The 22,246-nt window shown below is 40.2% G+C and overlaps 1 protein-coding gene across 1 annotated transcript in view; it reads left to right on the top strand.

The window, feature by feature from the left end:
* Positions 1-22,246, top strand: part of LOC148867121 (putative leucine-rich repeat receptor-like serine/threonine-protein kinase At3g14840) — a 120,310-nt gene that overhangs the window by 14,193 nt on the left and 83,871 nt on the right. The window contains exons 2-11 of the mRNA XM_088974421.1: positions 171-342; positions 3,151-3,222; positions 3,306-3,374; positions 3,478-3,549; positions 3,647-3,718; positions 3,823-3,894; positions 4,491-4,562; positions 4,665-4,736; positions 4,889-4,957; positions 5,053-5,124. Of these exons, the coding sequence (XP_088830547.1) occupies positions 171-342; positions 3,151-3,222; positions 3,306-3,374; positions 3,478-3,549; positions 3,647-3,718; positions 3,823-3,894; positions 4,491-4,562; positions 4,665-4,736; positions 4,889-4,957; positions 5,053-5,124 (814 nt within the window). The remainder of the gene's footprint in view (positions 1-170; positions 343-3,150; positions 3,223-3,305; positions 3,375-3,477; positions 3,550-3,646; positions 3,719-3,822; positions 3,895-4,490; positions 4,563-4,664; positions 4,737-4,888; positions 4,958-5,052; positions 5,125-22,246) is intronic.

Here is a 22,246-nt window from a genome sequence, read left to right as displayed (position 1 = left end):
AACCATATATTATATATCATACTTGATTTAACTTTTATGACCTGCATAGAACCTAAGGCAAGTGTTTGCTTTATATAGTATACATATAGGTAGATAGACCATAGATGGATAATGGGCCCTCTAATCTTTTGCAGTTCCATTTATAATGTATCTTTTTTGATTTATGACAGTAAATGCATTGGGTCAAATAGCGAGGAGGTTGGGGAAGACAAACTGGGATTTCAGTGTCGATCCATGTAGCGGCCAATCTGGATGGAAAACACTCCATCCATTAAAGGGATCTGAAAATGCTGTCACTTGCAATTGCTCCTCTGACAATACTGTTTGCCATGTTACAAGCATGTATGATTACATTATGTTTATGTTAGAGAATAAAAATCTATTGAAGGACCTCACCTAATAGCTTAAACTTTTAGGCTATGTTTGGTTTGAAGGAAAATGTAGGGAGAGGAAGGAAAAGGTAGGGAAACCTTTATAACCCTTGTATTGGTTTCCTTGTCATTCCTTTCCTTTCCCGACCTTTTCCTTCAAACAAAACATAGCCTTAGGTTAAATGGTTCCTTGAGATGGTACCGGAGTTAATTTGACCAAGTGGTCTAATGTTTGATCCTCTTTGCCCACATGCCTTGTGATGAAATTTAATTAATTATAATGGGGCATTGAGGATTAGACACTAGACCATGTGGTCAAACAAGCTTTGATACCATCTCAAAGGAACCACTCAACCTAAAAACTTAAGCTGTTAGGTGAGGGCCCTGATTAGGTCTTTATTCTATAACAGTTTAATCAAATGTTTACTGAATTAAGTGAACTGGGAATAAAAATTTGCTGCATGAATGAATCCTTCTAGACTATATACTCACATCTACTAGAACTATGGTGGCAATAATTACAGCACTCCCTTGTAATCCCCAATGAATTGATAAATGGGCATACCAATAATGGAATCAGTTCACAAGTGAGGTTTTGAATTTATTTATACCACTTATCTATCCATGTTTCATTGGGAACAAAGGAGTGCTGCGAGTAAATGTGCTCTCTAACACAAGTTGGGATTTCCTCCCAATAACAACTGTCCCAACACAATTTCAACATAATCTGTGTGGTATTTAGATTTCTCCTTCTAGAATTGGTTATCATACCCACCTCATAGCCTTTATAGCTGCATATGGGGATCATTTAGCTTGCATACTTGTATGTTTTTATTTATGGGGATATGTTCCCAATGCATGGCTGCAAGGGTGGTGAGGTGGGTGTCAGGACCAAATTCTGTGAGGGGGAAATCCAGATCATCTATATCCACACTTCTCACCAAAAGACTGGGACCGATCAGAAGGTGGGAAAAAATCTTTGGGGAAATTTACTGTTTGCCACATTAGATTTGCTTAATTTCAAACTATAATTAACTTGTCACATTTAAAGTGTTAGTAATGCTACACCATATCACCTAATCCTTTCAGTAGACTTGCAAATGGTATACTGGTTGTCAAAATAAATTTGAGTTCAAAGAACAAAGGGGTGATCTGAATTCAATTGCTTATAATTAGATCATATGCAATCCACCTCTATCTATCTATCTATCTATCTATCTATCTATCTATCTATCTATATATATATATGTATATAAGCGTATGATATTAGAAGAATCTTGAGCAATCAAACCCCTAATTAATTTTAATAAATAAAACCAAATTGGTTACCACTTTTCCCAATATCATGTCTTGTTTATGTACCATACATTACTCATAATCAAGCCCCCACGTGTTCATATATACTTAAAATTTATATTATATCTAATGTTTTCGAATCGCAGTTGACCTGGACGACCAGACTGTTTGGCTTGGGAACCGTCTAGGCAACCGGTTCAGCTTTACCTCAAACCTAGTTCCTAGCCAAAAACATTGAATTGGTCAATGACTCGTTGACCCAACAGTTGAACCATCGACCCATTCAATGTTTTTTTTTGTGGTTTTTTATTTTAATTCTTTTTTAATTTGTTTGTCAGAGTGGGTTGTCTGATCGAATCAGATGGTTGAACCATCGATATTGGGAAAAGTGGTAACCAATTTGGTTTTATTTATTAAATTTAATTAGGGGTTTGATTATATATATATATATATATATATATATATATATGTATATGTATATATATAAAAGGGTATGATATTAGAAGAAACTTGAGCAATCAAACCCCTAATTAATTTTAATAAATAAAACCAAATTGGTTACCACGTTTCCCAATATCATGTCTTGTTTATGTACCATACATTACTCATAATCAAGCCCCCACGTGTTCATATATACTTAAAATTTATATTATATCTAATGTTTTTGAATCACCGTTGACCTGGACGATCAGACTGTTCGGCCTAGGAACCGTCTAGGCAACCAGTTTAGCTTTACCTCAAACCTAGTTCCTAGCCAAAAATATTGAATTGGTCAATGACCCGTTGACCTGACAGTCGAACCATCGACCCATTCAATGGTTTTTTGTGGTTTTTTATTTTAATTCTTTTTTAATTTGTTTGTCAGAGTGGGCTGTCTGATTGAATCGGATGGTTGAACCATCGACCCGAAAACCGGTGGCCAAAACGATTTTGATTCCAAGTCAGTTTTTAAAACATTGATTATATTATTAATAAAGTTGATATGAATGTTGTGTTTTTTTTTTTCTAAAAGGTTTTAAGTTTCATGTAGAAAAAAATCAACATTTGTTCATAAAATGTGATATCAAGTAATTTTTGATTTATTTTATTAGTATTTTGATTATTCTTAGTTAATTCAATTACATTATTCAATAATAGTGTGAGAGCACTAAAAGATCATGTAGATATGTATAAACAAGTATCAACTTATATGACCTGCATCCAATACAAGGTAAGTATCCACCTCACATAGATATAGATAATTAAATATAAAAAGCATAGATAAATCATAGATGGATATTTGGAATTCTATTAAAGAAGCTCTATTCGAATCCAATGTAAATCCGATGGACAAAATCCGATTCGAATTCGAATATAAACGAATCAAAATTGGATCCGGTTATATACGATTCGATTCGATCCGTTTGCATCACTTGCCGTTACTGGTCATCAAGGCTTCAAGGCAAGACAGTAAGGCCTCAATTGTCGCTTCTCGGTTTTGCAGACTTCTCAAATCTCAGGGTCTGCCAGGAGTTCTCCCGCCAGAGTTGGTTAAACTTCCATACCTCAGAGAAATGTAAGAGGCGAAGAGCTCCCCTACATTCCCCATGGCTCACTTTATCCTTTCTCCACATTTAAACATACTTCTTTCTGTCACAGTGATTTCACCCGCAACTACCTTAACGGTACAATCCCGCCAGAATGGGGTTCTACGAAATTGGAGATCATGTAAGTAGACTCTATCTATTCCATTGCTTTCCATTCTCATGGCGTGCCCTAGCAATGAAAAGCTTTTGTTTATCCAAAGTTAATCAAGAGAGTATCGCTGCAGCTCCCTTCAAGCGAATCGTTTGTCGGGTTCAATACCCAAAGAACTTGGAAACATCACCACTCTCGAACAGCTGTAAGTTTTGATTTTCTCTCCCTTTCTGTGGTTTAGTCTTTGTCTTTCAATTGTTGTCTTTTTCTTGGGGTTTTATTTAAGTAGTTTAAATCTTCAGGGTCCTCGATCACAATTACTTCTCTGGAGTTCTTCCTCCAGAGCTTGGGAATCTCGTCAACTTGCAGAGACTGTAAGGCCTTCCTTTCATTCTGCATACCTTATGGAGTCTTAATTTTTCTAATTTTGTATCTTTGGAGGTCTTTATAATGTATATCTCTCTGTGGGTGGTTGCAGTCTACTTTCCTCAAATAACTTGACGGGGCAGTTGCCGGATAGACTTTATAACCTGGTCAGCTTGAAGGACTTGTAAGTCTGAAATTGTATCGCTTTTTATAATCTAAGTTCTGAATAAATCGACAGGAATCTTCCTCCCCAAAATATTCCTGTAACCGCCCTCTGAGGGCGAAGCACCCTGGTGTTGCTTGCTAGCATTCCTCTTTAAATATCCCTAAACTTAGGTGGCTTGGTGTCAATGTGTGTTAACACTGGTTTACAATCTTAAGGACAGTCAAGACATGGCCAATCGAAAGGGTTCCCTAAGACATGGATAGTCTGGATCAGCCACAGGATTCCTCCATGTCAGAAATAATTGGGTCATCTGGCAAGCTTCCCTGACCCAATTTAGAAAGTTTTAAAATCTGGTATTTGTTTTCTTGGCACAAAGGTTGGGTTGCTCCACTGCAACCTTGTGACCAGGGTTTAAATATTGGAAACAGCCTCTCTGTATGTGCAGAGGTAAAGCCATGTACATCTGTCCCTCCCCAGACCTTGCATTGGCAGGAGCCTTGTGCACTGGCTTCCCTTTATACGTTATTAAAATCTGGTATTTGTTTTCTTATATTATTTTTCTGCCTTAGAAGTTATTCTTGTTTTTATTGACTACTATGGCTTACATACTGCAGTCGAGTAAGTGATAACAAATTTAGTGGAAAAATACCAAGCACTATAGGAAACTGGACGAAACTCACAAAATTGTAAGAGATTCCAATTTTAAATTTCTGAGTATCTTTTATGAGGTAAAATTTGAAAAGGTTATTTATATTTCATATGTTTCACTTAAATTTGATTAATAACAGAGAAATGCAGGCTAGTGGTTTTGAAGGTCCCATTCCTTCTGAGATTTCTATTTTGGAGAACTTAATTGATATGTAAGTAGAAGTGTCTTTATTTCATATTGTTGCAGATAGTTTTTAATATATAGCAACATCTTTTTTTTTATCAATAAATATATAGCAAGATCTTGGTGATCTTCAATCAAACAATTTCTGGTCCCCACTTCCAGTGCAATTTTTGTATGCAGAAGGATCAGTGATATAAATGGCCCAGACACATCTTTTCCATCGCTGGGCAAGATGAACTTGACAACATTGTGAGTTCAATGGCTATACATCTCATAATATCTGGAAGTAACGTTTTTCTATTAAATTGTGGTTTGTTGACATTCTTTTTAATTCCTTATTGTAGGATGCTGAAAAGTTGCAACATAATTGGAGAATTACCCCCATATCTTGCGAAGATGAGACAATTAATAACCTTGTAACTCTCTCTTTCTCTCTCTCTCTCACACACACACACAACACACACAAGATACATATCTTGAATATTGTTTTGTGCATCTCATTGAGATAATATCACAATTGACCATTCTCTTGAAGTTTTATGGCATGTTGCCCTCTTAAATAGCTTCTCATGTCCTGATCTCTTGAGAACAGATTTTCCAGTCCATCCCATTTAATAGCACTATAACATATTATCCTCTTTAACTTTTTTTATTGCAACTTTTCTCTCCAAGTGATAGCATATTATATTCTATTGTTTATACATTTTTTTTATCTCAGTTGCTTCAAAGTGTTGGTACTCTTCCCTTTTCATGCATGGTACACAACTTTCACTTATTGAATAACTTTTCACAAAACAAAAAATATGAGAAACTCCATTAACAGTAATTGAAACTACTATTGACTAGAATACCCCTATTTTTTAATTTGGTCCCTCTCTAATTGTGAGGGCACAAAATGCAATTGGAACTACTACATTTCTCCTCATTCAATTCCCTCTCATTTAGTCTTATATTTAGGGAATTAACTCCCATTCTTTCATTGAATCCTATAGTAATTAACCATATTTGTTAGTAGTGTTAGTGAAGGGGTATTTCGGTCTTTGTACCTGTTGAGAAGGCTGATGTGTACTGTTATGTTAGTTCGAGTGCCTCTTACTTAAAGAACGGCACTTAAGTCTTTTCCATCAAGTTAATAATATAATAACAGGCCTGGCCGAATCTAGAGAGTTACTTTTCTCTAATTCGAACCAGCCTTTCTTTCTCTCTTCTTCCTTTCTCTCTTCTTCTCTCTTTCTTCTCCTACTTGCTGTTCACTTTTGTAGAGAAGATGGGCCGAATGGCCCATAGGCTGTTACTGTATATTATCTTTATGTTCTTCTCTGTAATGGGTCTTATTCTGGGCCCATACTCTTTTATGTTCCTCTTCTGTAATTTCTTGTCCAACTAAGGATCTCTCTTGTAATTACTAAAAGATTAACTTAATAAAAGTGTATTAGAGAGTTAGAGGGAGGTTAAGTTCGAACTCCTCATCCTCTAACTCTTCTTGCCGCAACTCTCTCTTCTTCTCTAATATTCTCTTGTTAAGTTCTCTTTGTTTCAAACACAGTCCCTACTTCTAGGACTGTTTTTCAACTTGGTATCAGAGCAGGCCATTGCTTGGCGTGTTCCTCATGTGGTTCTAGTTCAGCCAACTACATGAGGAGGTTCTAGGGCTAAAAGTTTACAGTCATCCGCCTGATTCTTGGAGGTCATTGGAGGGTTCCCAAGCTTCTACACACTTGGAGAAGGGTTCGGTGACCAGGAAGAATCAGAGAACAAGTTGCTTTGCCTGATTTAAAATCAGAGAAAAGGGTCTTCAAAGTCATCCTAGAGGACAAGTGTTGGGCTTGGTTTATAGTTCAAACCAGAGACTCTCTTACTGTAAATCTTTGCTCAGTTGTTTCAGGGTTAATTTTTTACTGTTCTGGACTGTTAAGAGTCCGAAGTTTTCTTTGGAAACAGTACAGCTATTCGGCTATCCTATGGTCTGATTTAATCCAGAGATTTCTGGGTTGTTTTTCATTTCTTTTCTGGACTGTCAAGTAGTCGAAATACCTCTGGAATCACTACTGCTGAGACTGCTTCATTCGACCACTGTTGCTGGATTGCTCCTACTCAGAAATTTCTGGGTTGCTTTGGAGGTTCTATTCGGCTGATTATTGGGTTGGGAAGTTGCTGAGTTTTAAAACTAAGTGTACTAGTCTCATCTTCTTTTCAGCTCCTTCTTGAAGTGGTTTTTTCAGTTAACAGTGGGCTGTTAAGTTTTGCACACTGAGTGTTCGACAAAAGGTCTCTTAAGAACTGTGGTCTTTTGTCTTTCTCTTTGGGACATCGGCTGTTAGCATCCGAAATACCTTGTGATTGGAGGTTGCTGGGTGTCCTTTTGAAGGCTGAAACAGTAAAGAAAAAACTACCACCGAACTTTGCATGATGGATTTCTCAAACCTTGAAAACAAGAATGCTGCTGAATATGGGCAGATTTTGGGAATCCCAACCGATTCTATGCTGGCTGTAACTACAGTCAAGCTTGATGGGACAAACTACTTGGCTTGGTCACAATCAGTGAAAATCCATATTTGTAGCAAAGGAAAATGGGGTTTTATTTCTGGGAGCAAGAAAGCTCCCTCAGAGGATGATCCATCTTATGAGAGATGGGTACAAGAAAACTACATTGTGATTGGGTGGCTTGTGAACTCAATGCAGCCACAGATCAGTCAACATTACCTGTGGATGAATTCGGCTAAAGAAATCTGGGATAGTGTTGCAGAAACTTACTCCCAGAAGTTGAATGTTGCTAGAGCATACAAATTGAGAAGTGATGTGAAGAATCTAAGACAGGGGGAGAAGTCACTTGCAGCATACTTCTCAAACTTAAAATCTATATGGCAAGAGATTGATTTGATAGAGGCTGTGACTTGGGATACCCCTAAGGATGCTGAAACATACAGGAAATTGGTTGAACGGAATAGGGTCTTTGAGTTCTTGACAGGGCTGAATTCTGAATATGATATTACAAAGCAAAACATCTTGTCCAAGGAAGATATTTCATTGTCACAAGCATATACTCTGGTCAGCAGTGAAGAAAGTAGAAAGCAAGTGCAGGTCCAAGGGGTTGGTATCAATGATCATTTTGCAAATATGGGAATTAAACCCAAAGGGGTTACAGAAGCTCACAGTGGCACAGGAAGGAAGGAAGTGGTGTGTGAATATTGTAAGAAGCCGAAACATACAAAGGACAAGTGCTGGAAATTGCATCCCAATCTTGTACCTATCAGATTCCAGAAGAAGAATGATAATAGGAAGACAGGAAGTGCACATGCAGCCACAGGCACAGATACAGTGGTTGAATCTACCAATGCACAGTTGGCAGCCATGAAAGCTGAATATGAGAAGTTTGGAAAGATGATCAGTCAGCTTGAAGGTGCATCTTCATCATCCATCCCTTCTGGAAGTTCAGCCACCATTGCATTTGCTCACTCAGGAATAAGGGCTTCCGCTAACCATGCATTCACCTCAGGTAAACACAAAACCCCTTGGATCATAGACTCAGGTGTTTCTGATCACATGACCAACCTTTCCACTTCATTTGTTTCATATGATTTACTTCCTGGCCGTGACAAAATCACCTTAGCTGATGGTTCTCTTGCCCCTATTTCCGGCAAGGGAACTGTCAAGGCTACAGACTCCTTACTCTTATCTTCCACTCTTCATGTGCCTAAATTAAATACCAATTTATTATCTGTAAGTAGCCTGACCAAATCATTGAATTGTTGTGTAACCTTGTTCCCTTCTCACTGTGTGTTTTAGGACCTGAAGTCTCAGAAGGTGATTGGGAGTGGCCATGAAGCGAATGGAATATACTTGCTCGACAACCCTGGCCAATGCTTTGATCATCCCAAGAATGTTGCTTTTGGTTCAACTTTTTCAGAGTCTGTTAGTCAAATTATGTTGAGTCATTGTCAGTTGGGTCATTTACCTTTTTCTGCTTTAAGTCATTTGTTTCCAAAACTGTTTAAGGGAGTCAGTGTGTCCAGTCTTAATTGTGAGTCCTTTCAGTTGTCAAAGCATTGTAGAAAAAATTACCCTGTGAGCAATAAAAGATCCTCTTCTCTTTTTCATATTGTGCATTCTGATGTGTGGGGGCCATACCATTTATCCTCTATGGTGGGTTACAGATATTTTATCTTGTTTATTGATGACTTCTCTAGATTCACCTAGATATACTTAATGAAATCCCGGGATGAAGTCCAAAGACTTGTTAGGCAATTTCATGAGCTTGTTCTAACTCAATTTGGTACCAGAATTAAGGTTTTCTGATCTGACAATGCAAAAGAGTATTTTGAGAAGAGCTTATCCTTGTATCTTTCTGACATGGGGGTTATTCATCAAAGCTCCTGTGTTAGAACCCCTGAACAAAATGGAGTTGCTGAGAGGAAAAATAGACATATTGTTGAAGTTGCAAGGAGCCTTTTGTTTGCCTCACATGTTCCCACAAGATTTTGGGGTGATGTTGTACTTACTGCTACCTATCTCATAAACCGTATGCCATCCAGGGTACTAGGGTTTGAATCCCCTTTCAGTCTTCTTCATCCAGACAAGGATCTCTTCCCAATTCCTCTTCGTGTGTTTGGCTGTACCTGTTATGTTCACATTCCAAGTGTGCAAAGACACAAGTTTGAACCGAAAGCCCACAAATATATCTTCCTTGGTTACTCCCCCACACAAAAGGGTTATTGCTGTTTTGATCCAAAGACTGGCACCCGACATGTCTCTATGGATATTACCTTTAATGAAATTTCTCCTTTTTATGGTTCCTCTCAGGATGGACACAGTCCACAGGGGGAGAGTCTGTCACAAGTTTTTGCTCTTCTTCTTCCTGTCCCAGTTGTGTCTCTTGACAAACCTGTATCCTCACCAAATGAGTCAAAGGAGGATCAATCACTTCATACCTCTTGTCCCAGGGACCCTATTTCTTTACCTCCTCGCCCTATCCATAATCCCAAAGTGTATCAAAGGCAGAGATCTAGGAATGAACAAGTGGTTTCCTTTACAACAGATGAAGCTCATACATTCCCAATCACAGATGAGATAACAGGTACTGCTTCAACTCCTTTGGAATCATCTTTTCCAGACCTTGATGTCCCCATTGCTGTTAGGAAAGGGAAGCGGAAATGTACTGCACACTGCATTTCCAAACACCTTTCTTATGACCTGCTTTCTCCTTCGTACTTTGCCTATCTCTCTTTTGTTGCTTCTAACCCCATTCCTAGGTCTGTCTCAGAAGCTCTTGGGATTCCAAAATGGAGAGATGCAATGGAAACCGAAATGGATGCTCTACATGCAAATGGTACTTGGGAGGTGGTGGATTTGCCTGAAGGGAAGGATCCGGTTGGGTGCAAGTGGGTTTTTACCATTAAATACAGGGCTGATGGAACTATTGAGAGGTGCAAGGCTAGGCTTGTTGCAAAAGACTATACACAGACATATGGGATTGACTACCTGAAGACTTTTGCCCCTGTTGCCAAGATGACATTTGTGAGGGTTCTTTTATCTCTGGCAGCTCACTTTGATTGGCCTCTCTATCAGTTGGATGTAAAGAATGCATTTCTGAATGGTGACTTACATGAGGAAGTCTACATGTGTCTTCCCCTAGGGATGTATGGGAAAGATATGCAAGGAAAGGTATACAAATTGAAGAAATCTCTTTATGGTCTTAAACAATCTCCTAGAGCCTGGCTTGAGAGATTTAGAGCTGCACTTGTTAAATTCTGCTATGTTCAGACACAGTCGGATCATACTCTGTTTGTGAAGAAAAGTAGATCTTTAGTAGTGTATCTCATTGTGTATGTTGATGACATTATAGTGACTGGTGATGATGCCTTAGGCATTCTGGCTCTTAAGTCTTTCCTCCGTACAGAATTTGAGATTAAGGATCTGGGGGAGTTGAGATACTTCCTTGGCATAGAAGTTGCCATATCCAAGGATGAGATCCTTATTTCCCAAAGGAAATATGTTCTTGATTTATTGTCTGAAACTGGAAAACTGGGTGCAAGACCAGCTGCAACTCCCATTGATATGAGTCACAAACTTTCAGCTACAGATGGAACTCTGTTGGAAGACAATGGGGTTTTTCAGAGACTTCTTGGGAAGCTTCTGTACCTGTGCATGACTAGACCAGATATTGCGTATGCTGTCAGTTGCATTAGCCAGTTCATGCATGCTCCTAGAGATACTCATATGGCAGCAGCAGAACGGATTTTGTGCTATCTGAAAGGCTCTCCAGGGAAAGGAATCCTATTTACTAAGCATGACCACTTGAAACTTGAAGCCTATACTGATGCTGATTGGGCTGGAAATATGGATGACAGAAGATCTACTTCAGGATATTGCAGTCTGGTGGCTGGTAATGTTGTCTCTTGGAGGAGTAAGAAACAATCTATTGTGGCCAGATCCTCTACAGAAGCAGAGTATAGGGCCATGGCACATGGGGTCTCAGAATTGTTGTGGCAAAGGTCCTTAATGGAAGAACTTGGGATTGATCATGACCGACCCATGATGTTATACTGTGATAATCAGGCTGCCATCAACATTGCTCACAACCCGGTACAACATGATTGAACCAAACATATTGAAGTTGATAGACATTTTATTCGAGAAAGAGTCTCCTCCGGAGAAGTGTGCCTTCCATTCGTTACTTCTGAAGGACAATTGGCAAACTTTCTCACCAAGGGCATTTCCAAGGCAAGACTTCATCATGACACTGGCAAGCTGGGCATGATTGACATCTATGCTCAGCTTGAGGGGGAGTGTAGAGAAGATGGGCCGAATGGCCCATAGGCTGTTACTATATATTATCTTTATGTTCTTCTCTGTAATGGGCCTTATTCTGGGCTCATACTCTTTTATGTTCATCTTTTGTAATTTCTTGTCCAACTAAGGACCTCTCTTGTAATTATTAAAAGATTAACTTAATAAAAGTGTATTAGAGAGTTAGAGGGAGGTTAAGTTCGAACTCCTCATCCTCTAACTCTTCTTGCCGTAGCTCTCTCTTCTTCTCTAATCTTCTCTTGTTAAGTTCTCTTTGTTTCAAACACAGTCCCTACTTCTAGGACTGTTTTTCAACTACTTTACTTTATAGTCAACAATCAAGACAGACTTCTAGGGCAGGTCAAGCTTCAACATAGTATCAGAGCGAAGTTCAACAAATCAGACTTGCTAGAATTCTGTCTTTTGCGCATTCGAATTAGGGTTTCTCTTGGGTTTCTCAGTTGTGAGTTGGAGACTGGGAAAAGGGCTGAAAAGGAGTAATCGTCCTCTTCCCTAGGAGGTTCCTATGCCTCCGATTGTGTCGTTGGTGATTGGTTGCTGAGGTTTCTAAGCCCTAGTTAGGGCTGGTATGTGTGGTGCAGTGGTGTCTCGGCCCTTCAGTCATCCATTTCTCCTCTCTAGTGGCATTGTAGATTTGGTCACCCTTCGTTGAAAGTGTTGCAGTCTTTAGTCCCTTCATTGAGTCAACTTTCTATTTTAGATTGTGTGTCGTGTCAATTTGGGAAACACCATCGTGTTCCCTTTCGTTCTAGGGTCGATAACCGTGTGTCAAGTCTTTTTTCTTTAATTCATTCAGATGTTTGGGGTCCTTGTAAAGTGATGTCATATAATGGATACCGATATTTTGTTATTTTTGTTGATGATTGTTCAAGAATGACGTGGCTCTATTTAATGAAAGAAAGAAGTGAATTATTTGCCATCTTTCAGAAATTTTATGCTGAGATCCGCAATCAATTTGGCATTCACATCAAAATTTTTCATTCTGATAATGGACGTGAATACTTGTCTTCATCTTTTCAAGAATACTTAGACCAACATGGCATTATACACCAAACTTCATGTACTTACACTCCGCAACAAAATGGGGTGGCTGAGAGAAAGAACCGCCATCTTGTAGAAACGACACGCTCCCTCATGCACCACATGAATGTTCCCAAAACCTTTTGGAGTGATGCAATGCTCACCTCTTGTTTTTTAATTAATCGGATGCCCACGTCTATCCTTGATGGTCGTTCCCCTTTTAGTGTCTTACTCCCCAACATGTCTCCGCTTCCACTTCCTCCTCGGGTATTTGGGTGTGTCTGCTTCGTTCACAATCTGGGTCCCGGAACTGACAAGTTAGATGCACGTTCCCTGAAATGTATCTTCCTTGGCTATTCCCGAACTCAGAAAGGGTACAAGTGTTATCATCCCAGTTCTCGTCATTCTTTGGTATGTGCTGATGTTACATTCTTCGAGTCTACTCCGTTCTTCGTCAGGTCCGGTGCTGCTACTTCCTCCTCATCACCACCTCCTCTTCCTCTTCCACTTCCTCTTCCCGTGGCTGATCCACCTCCTCTGGTTCCAGTCATGCCTACGTCCTTGCCTCCGGTGCCACCGTCGGTTGACCGTCCACCCATCCGTCATGTGTATACACATCGGCCACGTATACCGGCTGCAGCTCCTCCGGCTTCATCACCGTCGACAGGTCCAGCTCCAGCTCCAGCCTCCGATCTAGATCTTCCTATTGCCTTCTGGAAAGGTAAACGTACTTGCACCCTTCACCCTATTTCCAATTTTGTTTCACTTACCCACCTCTCTGCCTCCCATCGCCAGTTTATCTCCTTGTTATCCTCTGTGGTTGTTCCTAAGGATGTCCAAGAAGCCCTTACCTCTTCTGAGTGGTGCCGTGCTATGGAAGAAGAGCTCTCTGCTCTGCATCATAATCACACTTGGGATCTCACCGCTCTTCCTCCTGGGAAGCAGGTTGTCGGTTGTAAGTGGGTTTATAGTGTTAAGTACTTGCCAGATGGTCGTGTTGAGCGCCTGAAGGTGCGGCTGGTTGCCAAAGGGTACTCCCAAACCTATGGCATTGACTACACAGAGATATTCTCCCCGGTTGCTAAGATAGGGTCAATTCGTGTCGTCATCTCCCTTGCAGCTGTGTATGATTGGCCTCTCCATCAGCTAGATATCAAAAATGCCTTTTTACATGGTGATTTGCTCGAGGAGGTCTACATGGAGCAACCACCAGGGTTTGTTGCTCAGGGGGAGGATAGTAAGGTATGCAGACTTAAGAAGGCTATTTATGGACTTAAACAGTCCCTTCGAGCATGGTTTGGTAGGTTCAGTGAGGTGGTCAAGAAGTTTGGTATGAAACAACGCCAAGTTGATCACTCTATCTTCAGTTTTGACTCTTCAGCAGGCAAAATAATATTGGTGGTGTATGTGGATGATATCGTTGTGACTGGGAATGATAAAATGGGCATTGACAGATTGAAGGCATTCCTACAGGAACATTTTCAGACAAAGGACCTTGGCAAGTTGAAATACTTTTTGGGCATAGAGGTAGCAAGATCTAAGCATGGCATTAATTTGTGTCAGAGGAAGTATGTGCTCGATTTATTGGAAGAAACAGGGTTGTTGGGTACTAAACCGGTTGAGACACCTATGGAAACAAATACGAGGCTGAGCAGTGATATAGGTGAAGTATTTGAAGACCCTGGCAGATATCGACGGCTTGTAGGCAAACTAAACTATCTAGCCATTACTCGGCCAGATATTTCATTTGCAGTTAGTGTGGTGAGTCAGTTCATACAGAAACCTTTGGTCCCACATTGGAATGCAGTGCTAAGGATTGTGAGGTATCTGAAAGGAGCTCCTGGTCGTGGCTTACTGTACAGAAGTGGTGGAAAACTGGTAGTAGAAGGATACACCGATGCTGATTGGGCAGGTTCTATGTCTGACAGACGATCCACCACAGGCTATTGCACCTTTCTGGGGGGTAACCTGGTAACGTGGAAAAGTAAGAAGCAAACAGTTGTGGCAAGAAGCAGTGCAGAAGCAGAATATAGGGCCATGGCACATACTTCTTGTGAATTAGTGTGGCTGAGGAACCTTCTACAGGAGATAGGATATGACATCAGTACTCCAATGAAGCTCTATTGTGACAATCAGGCAGCAGTTCATATCTCTTCCAATCCAGTGTTTCATGAAAGAACCAAGCACATCGAAGTTGACTGTCATTTTGTGAGAGAGAAGGTGTTGAATGGGGTGATAGAAACTGCATATGTTAGTACGGGAAACCAATGGGCAGACTTGTTTACAAAAGGTTTGAGTCGGAGGAGAGTGGACTACATATGTAACAAGCTGGGATTATATGATATATACTCACCAGCTTGAGGGGGAGTGTTAGTGAAGGGGTATTTCGGTCTTTGTACCTGTTGAGAAGGCTGATGTGTATTGTTATGTTAGTTCAAGTGCCTCTTACTTAAAGAAGGGCACTTAAGTCTTTTCCATCAAGTTAATAATATAATAACAGGCCTGGCCGAATCTAGAGAGTTACTTTTCTCTAATTCGAACTAGCCTTTCTTCCTTTCTTCTCTCTTTCTTCTCCTACTTGCTGCTCACTTTACTTTACTGTCAACAAACAAGACAGACTTCTAGGGCAGGTCAAGCTTCAACAATATTAAAGAAGCCTCCCTTGAAGTTTTTGACTATTGCTGAAACCTCCTCTGAAGTTTGGTAATGGCAATCACCTCCCCTGTACTTCCTGACACAATTACAAGTAGACCCTCCTGTTAAAATCATCTAATAAGAGGCACAAAATGTCCAAAATAACGATGCAGTTACTTTTCACCACAATTTATTTTCCTAATTTTTCTCTTCATATCAATCTACCCGAGCCCTTCCAATCTCTTTTGGAAATTGATTTATTTTTCAAATTTGCTCATCATATTAATTGGTCAAAGGTAAAGCTGCAACTTTAAAATCTCTCTTTTTTTGTTCATAAAGCTTGTATTGTTTTTTTCTGTAGAAATCAACCTCAATAATAACTGTATGGGCATTTTAGATATTTTCGTGCCTTTTGTTAGAGGTTTTTAATGAAGGGGGTCTACTTGCAATTGTTTTAGAAAGTTCAGGGGAAATGATTGCATGTACCAAACTTCAGGGGAGATTTCATCAACGGTCAAAAAGCTTTACTGGTAGGTGCGGCAACATCTTCTCTCTTCCTCTCATCTGCTGGACGGAGCAAAACCCTTGTTTTTCAAGCACCCGAGTTCTGGTTTGGCTTCAAGTAAGTTTACATAGTCAAAAATTTTTGTTCTTTGATTTCCGTTTGATTAATGGAGATATACGAAAGTGAGTTCAAGCAGGTGCCAGTTTTTGGACCTGCCTCAGTAGATTCCGTTTTGACTCGTGTGACCACAATTAAGCTAGATGGGACAAACTATCTTGCTTGGGCACGGTCTAAAAATCTATGTTTGTAGTAGAGGAAAACTCGAGTATCTCACAGGCAGTAAGGTGAAACCTGAAGATACAGACCCTGAATTTGAAAAATGGATGCAAGAGAACTACACTGTTATAGGATGGTTGGTTAACTCTATGCAACCCCATTTAAGACAACACTATCTCTGGATGTCTTCGGCCAAGGAATATGGGACAGTGTAACTGAGATCTACTCACGAAAGCTGAATGTAGCCAGAGCGTACAAATTGAAAAGCGATGTGAAAAACCTGAGGCAGGGGGAGAAGAGTGTGGCAATCTACTACTCTATACTAAAATCCCTATGGCAGGAAATTGATGTTATGGAGATAGTGGTATGGGAGAGTAAAAAGGATGCTGAAATGTATAGAATGCTGGTGGAGAGAAATAGGGTATTTGAGTTTCTCACTGGACTCAACCCTGAGTTTGATATTATCAGACAAAATATTTTGGCCAGGGATGAAGTTACTCTTTCACGGGCATATGCTATGATAAGTAGTGAGGATAGTAGGCGGCAAGTTTAGTTGCAAAGTCCACCTACAGAACATTTTGCACATGCAGGAATGAAACCAAAGGGCCCTACTGAGAAGAGGGAACAGGTGTGTGAATATTGCAAGAAACCACGACATACAAAGGACACCTGCCGGAAGCTTCATTCTGGTCTTCTCCCTGATAGGTTCAAGAACAATAATAACCCTAAGAAGGGCAGTCATGTAGGAAAACCCAAGACTGCTAATACTGCTACAGTACCTGAAGGGGGAAGTAAGGAGAGTGAAGAGAAATCAACCATTGAACAGTTGGCTGCAATGAAGTTGGATTTTGAGAAGTATGGGAGACTCCTAAACCACCTGGAAGCTACAGTTTCTTCAGCTCACCCTTCCAACAGTACATCATCCTCATCGGGTTTTGCTCACTTAGGTACTCGTGCTTCTGTAAATCATGCTTCAGCTTCAGGTAATCATAAAATCCCTTGGATTATCGATTCCGGTGCATCAGGCCATATGACTAGTCTATCTAACATTTTTTGCCCATATCACCTTCTCTCTAGGAAAGAGAAAATATCCCTTGCCGATGGGTCCCTTGCCCCCATCTTTGGTAAATGTGATATAAAGATCTCTGACACCCTGTTCTTATCTTCTGTTCTTCATGTCCCTAAGCTTAACACAAACCTCTTATCTGTTAGTAGCTTAACAAAGTCCATGAATTGCAACATAACTTTCTTTCCCACTCATTGTGTTTTTCAGGACCTGCAATCTCAAAGGATGATTGGGAGTGGCCATGAGGCGAACGGAATATACTTGCTGGACAAACCAGATCAAGCTTTGGGACCACCTCATGGAGTTTCCTTAGAGTCAATCGTGTTAGTCTGTTAACAAAATTTTATTATATCATTTTCGGTTTGGTCACTTGTCTTTTTCTACTTTGAGTCATTTGTTCCCAGATATGTTTAAAGGAGTGTGTTTATCGAGTTTTCATTGTGAATCATGTGAGTTGGCAAAGCATTGCAGACATTCCTATTCAATTAGCAATAAATGATCACTTTCTCCTTTCCATATTGTTCACTCTGATGTGTGGGGGCCATATCACATGCCAACCATGGTGGGTTACAGATACTTTATCCTTTTTATTGATGATTATTCACGTTACACTTGGATTTATCTCATGAAATCCAGGGATGAAGTACCAGCTATTGTGAAAAATTTTCATGAACTCATCCTCACCCAGTTTAATGCTCGTATCAAAATATTCCGCTCTGACAATGCTAAGGAGTATTTTGAGAGAACCCTCTCCACCTATCTTGAAACTTTTGGGGTTATTCATCAAAGTTCTTGTTCCTACACTCCACAACAAAACAGGGTGGCGGAAAGAAAGAACAGGCATGTGGTTGAGGTTGCCAGATCCCTCTTGTTTGCATCCCATGTTCCTGTAAAGTTTTGGGGAGTTGCTGTTCTTACTGCTACCTTTCTGATCAATCATATGCCCTCCCGGATCCTTGGCTTTAAAACTCCTTTTAGTCTTCTCTTCCCGGATGAGGATCTCTTTTCTCTTCCTCTTTGTGTGTTTGGGTGTACTTGCTATGTGCATATTCATAGTCGCCAAAAGCACAAATTTGAACCTAAGGCTCATAAGTGTGTGTTTCTGGGATATGCCTCCACACAGAAGGGTTATTGCTGTTTTGATCCAGTTCATAGCACCCGCTTTGTATCTCGGGATGTCACCTTTGCCGAGTTGACTCCCTTCTTTAGTATTCCTCTTGAGGGGGAGAAACCTGATGAGCCCTTTGTTGTGTCTCCAGCCGTTCCTCTTCCCATCCCTTGTGAGTCCGATCATGGGGTATCCACCTCTTCCACTAGACCTACCTCTGATGTCCCGGCTCTTCCTCCTTCTGCTCCTATTCTCCAAAGGTGGTACTAAAGGCAGAGATTTAGACATGTGCATGTTGTTTCCACTCCTTCAGAAGAGCGTCTTGCCACTCCCATCATTCCTGAGGAAATAGGTCAGCTCTCTACTGACCCATCTTTGATATTGCTCTTCGCAAGGGCAAGCGGAAGTGTACAACCCATTGTATCTCCAAACACTTATCTTACAGCCTTCTCTCCCCTTCCTGTTACTCCTTTCTTGCCTTTGTGTCTTCCCATGTGATACCTAGGTCTGTACTGGAAGCACTATCTCAAGCTGAATGGAGGGATGCTATGATGACTGAACTTGATGCATTGCTTAAGAACCATACCTGGGATATTGTGGACTTGCCAGAAAGGAAGGAACCAGTGGGTTGTAAATGGGTGTTTACCATTAAGTATCATTCTGATGGCTCTGTTAAGAGATTTAAGGCTCGGTTGGTTGCTAAGGGTTACACCCAAATGTATGGCATTGACTATCTTGAGACATTTGCTCCTGTTGCTAAGATAACTTCAGTCAGGGTTTTATTTTCTCTAGCAGCTACTTTTGACTGGCCCTTACACCAGTTTGATGTTAAAAATGCCTTCTTGAATGGAGACCTGCATGAAGAGGTCTATATGTCCTCTACCTCCAGGAGTGTATGGGAAAGAAATGAAAGGCAAAGTGTCTCAAGCAATCTCATCGGGCTTGGTTTGAGAGATTTCGGGCTGCTCTTGTCTCATTTGGCTACATTCAAACACAATTTGATCATACACTATTCTTGAAGAAAAATGACTCTCTGGTGACCTACTTGATTGTTTATGTTGATGACATTGTGGTCATGGGTAATGACATTGAAGAGACCAGCAAACTAAAAGGATTTCTCAACTCGATCTAAGGATGGTATCTTCATATCTCAGTGCAAATATGTCCTTGATCTTCTTGCTGAAATAGGTAAACTTGGCGCTAAACCCATCTCCACTCCCATTGATCCTAATCATAAGCTTTCTGCTACAGATGGTGAACCTTTGCCTGATAAGGGAGTGTTTCAGAGACTGCTTGGGAAGTTGTTATACCTTTGCATGACTCGGCCAGATATTTCCTATGCAGTAAGTGTTATTAGTCAGTTTATGCATTCTCCCAGAGATACTCATCTAACTGCTGCAGAAAGGGTTTTGTGCTACTTGAAAGGTACTCCAGAGAAAGGTATTTTGTTTGGTAAGCATGGTCACATGAAGCTGGAAGCCTTTATTGATGCAGATTGGGCAGGATGTATTGATGATAGAAGGTCCACCTCTGGTTATTGTGCTCTGGTTGTTGGGAATATTGTGTCTTGGAGGAGTAAGAAGCAATCAGTAGTTTCTAGATCCTCAGCTGAAGCAGAATACAGGGCAATGGCTCATGGTGTGTTAGAATTACTATAGCTACGATCCCTTCTAGAGGAATTTGGGGTGGACTATGAGAAACCAATGATGCTCTATTGTGACAACCAAGCTGCTATCAACATTGCACATAATCCTGTTCAACATGATAGAACGAAGCACATTGAGGTTGATAGGCATTTCATAAGAGAAAGAGTCTCTTCAGGAGAAGTTTGTTTACCATTCATCACATCAGAAGAGCAACTGGCTGATATCTTGACCAAGGGAGTTCCAAGGGGGAAATTGACACACTAAATAAGCAAGCTGGGCATGATTTACATCTATGCTCAGCTTGAGGGGGAGTGTAAAGAGACTGGGCCGAATGGGCCCTAATAGCCTCTCTTGTAATATCTTTTATTTTATGTTGATGGGCCACACTTAATGGGCCTATTATTTATTCTTGTTTATTTCCTTTATGTAACTGCCAAGTTGGCCGCCCACTTAAGGGCATACTTGTCATCATCAATTTTTTAGATCTTAATAAAATAGGGTTAGAGGAGAATGGAGAATTAATTCGACTCCTTCTTCTCTTACCTCTTCTCTTCGCCATCTTCTTCTCTTATACAGTTATTCAGACATGTTTTATTCTGCTAATCGCTGAATTTAAACTTGATATTAGAGGACTGATTTACATCTTAGTATAATAAATAAATATATAAATATATAATATATTATAAATACTATAAATATACATACCGGTCAGTTTTGTAATTTTTCAAAATTACCAAACTAGTTGGTTCAGTTAACCACATTTTCAGTTTGATTTTCTCAGTTTAGTTTTTTGATCTTTCGACTTTTTATGAGCACCCCTAATGGGTGCCACACAAAACTCAACTAAGCCTTGTCCCAACTATATGGGTTCAGAAATTAAGGAAAAGAAAAAAAAAACTATATGGGGTCAGCTACCTGAGTTCTATTACATCATCCTGCCTCATAAGGGTTTGTTAGAAGTTTCTATGCTAGCTGTCAACCTAACATGACCCTCCTTTATCTGGGCTTGAAACCAGTAGTTTAAGACAAGCTCATACTAGCGGAGTTAAATTTTAACACAAGTAGTTTAAAAATAAACTAAAAACTTGAAAACTAAAAGAAAAACTTTGAAAATCAAAGTGTTGGCTCCTTTGCTTCAACCTTCAAAACTCGCTTCCACTTTGCTGCCTCCACGAACCTCTCTATTTTTCCTCCTGTAGCCCCCATTTTTCCTCCTTTCCACCCTTGTGATCTTTTTTTTGGTATTTAACACAACACATAACACACTTACTACTTTTCAACGTAGGTGGAAACAATGGGACTCGAATCCACGTTTCCATTGGAACTACCCAATTGGGAAGAGATGGTGCAAATGTATCTTTGGTTGTGTTAAGTCTTGCCACTACTCCATTTTGGTTAATGGGATTGTTAGAGATTTCGTTCCAGCTTGTCAGAGCTTGAGACAAGGTGGTCATCTATTACCCTTTCTATTCACCGTAGTAGCAGATGTGTTTAGTAGAATGATCTTAAAGGCTGATAGGGAGACTAAAATAAAAGGGTGGAAGGTTGGAAGAAATAGGGTCCTAATTACTCACTAGTTTGAAGGAGTTGGTGAAGAAATTTGAGCTCATCACTAATTTGAAAATCAATCTTGATAAGAGTTGCATAGTAGGAATCAACCTAGAGGAAAAGGAACTGAATTTTGTTGCAAATATTTTGGAGTGTCTTATTGCTAGTTGGCCCCTGACCTACCTATGACTTCCCCTAGGCAAGGCTCAAAGTATCGACACATATTGGCCCGTATCGGCCGATATGTATCGTTCCGGGACCCCTCCAATATGCCCCCTACAGTGAGTGTATCAGGGATCTGACCAGTTCAAGGGGTGGAGGAGCCCTAAACCAGCCCCCCTGAACCGTTTGCAAAAAAAAGTAAAACTACCGGCATATCGGGCGTATCGATATTTTGAACCTTGCCCCTAGGTGCAAACCCTAAGGAAAGCAAATTCTGAAACCCCATAGTGGAGAGATGTGCAAAGAAACTGGCAGCTTGGAAGAGGAGTTATGTATCTTTGAGAGGAAGGATTACTCTGATCAAATCTACGTTTTCTAACCTACCAATCTATTTCCTATCCGTGTTTAGAATCCCCCAAAAAGAAGCCAAGAAAATTGAGAAGATTATGAGAGATTTCTTATGGGAGCTAGGTGATGGAAGGAAGGATCATTTGGTTAAATGGGGGGTTGTGTGTAGGAATCTTCAACAAGGAGGATTGGGTATTGGTAGCGTGGATAAAAAGAATAAGGCTTTGCTAGGGAAATTGCTTTGGAGGTGACCGGTGGAAAGGGACAGATTGTGGCATGAAGTAATAGCTAGCATACATGGAAGGTTGGGAAATGGTTGGGATGCAGGTGTATCTAACAGAGCTACTCTAGCCTCACCTTGGAAAGCTATTCACAACATTCTACCTCACTTTCTCCGCTTCGTCAGGTATAATGTCTA

This window comes from Nelumbo lutea, chromosome 3 (assembly GCF_056320005.1).
Source record: "Nelumbo lutea isolate HS-2025 chromosome 3, American lotus-T2T, whole genome shotgun sequence".
Taxonomy (NCBI): domain Eukaryota; kingdom Viridiplantae; phylum Streptophyta; class Magnoliopsida; order Proteales; family Nelumbonaceae; genus Nelumbo; species Nelumbo lutea.
Note: the sequence above shows the minus strand (reverse complement) of the source record. Positions and strands in the feature narration are given on the sequence as shown.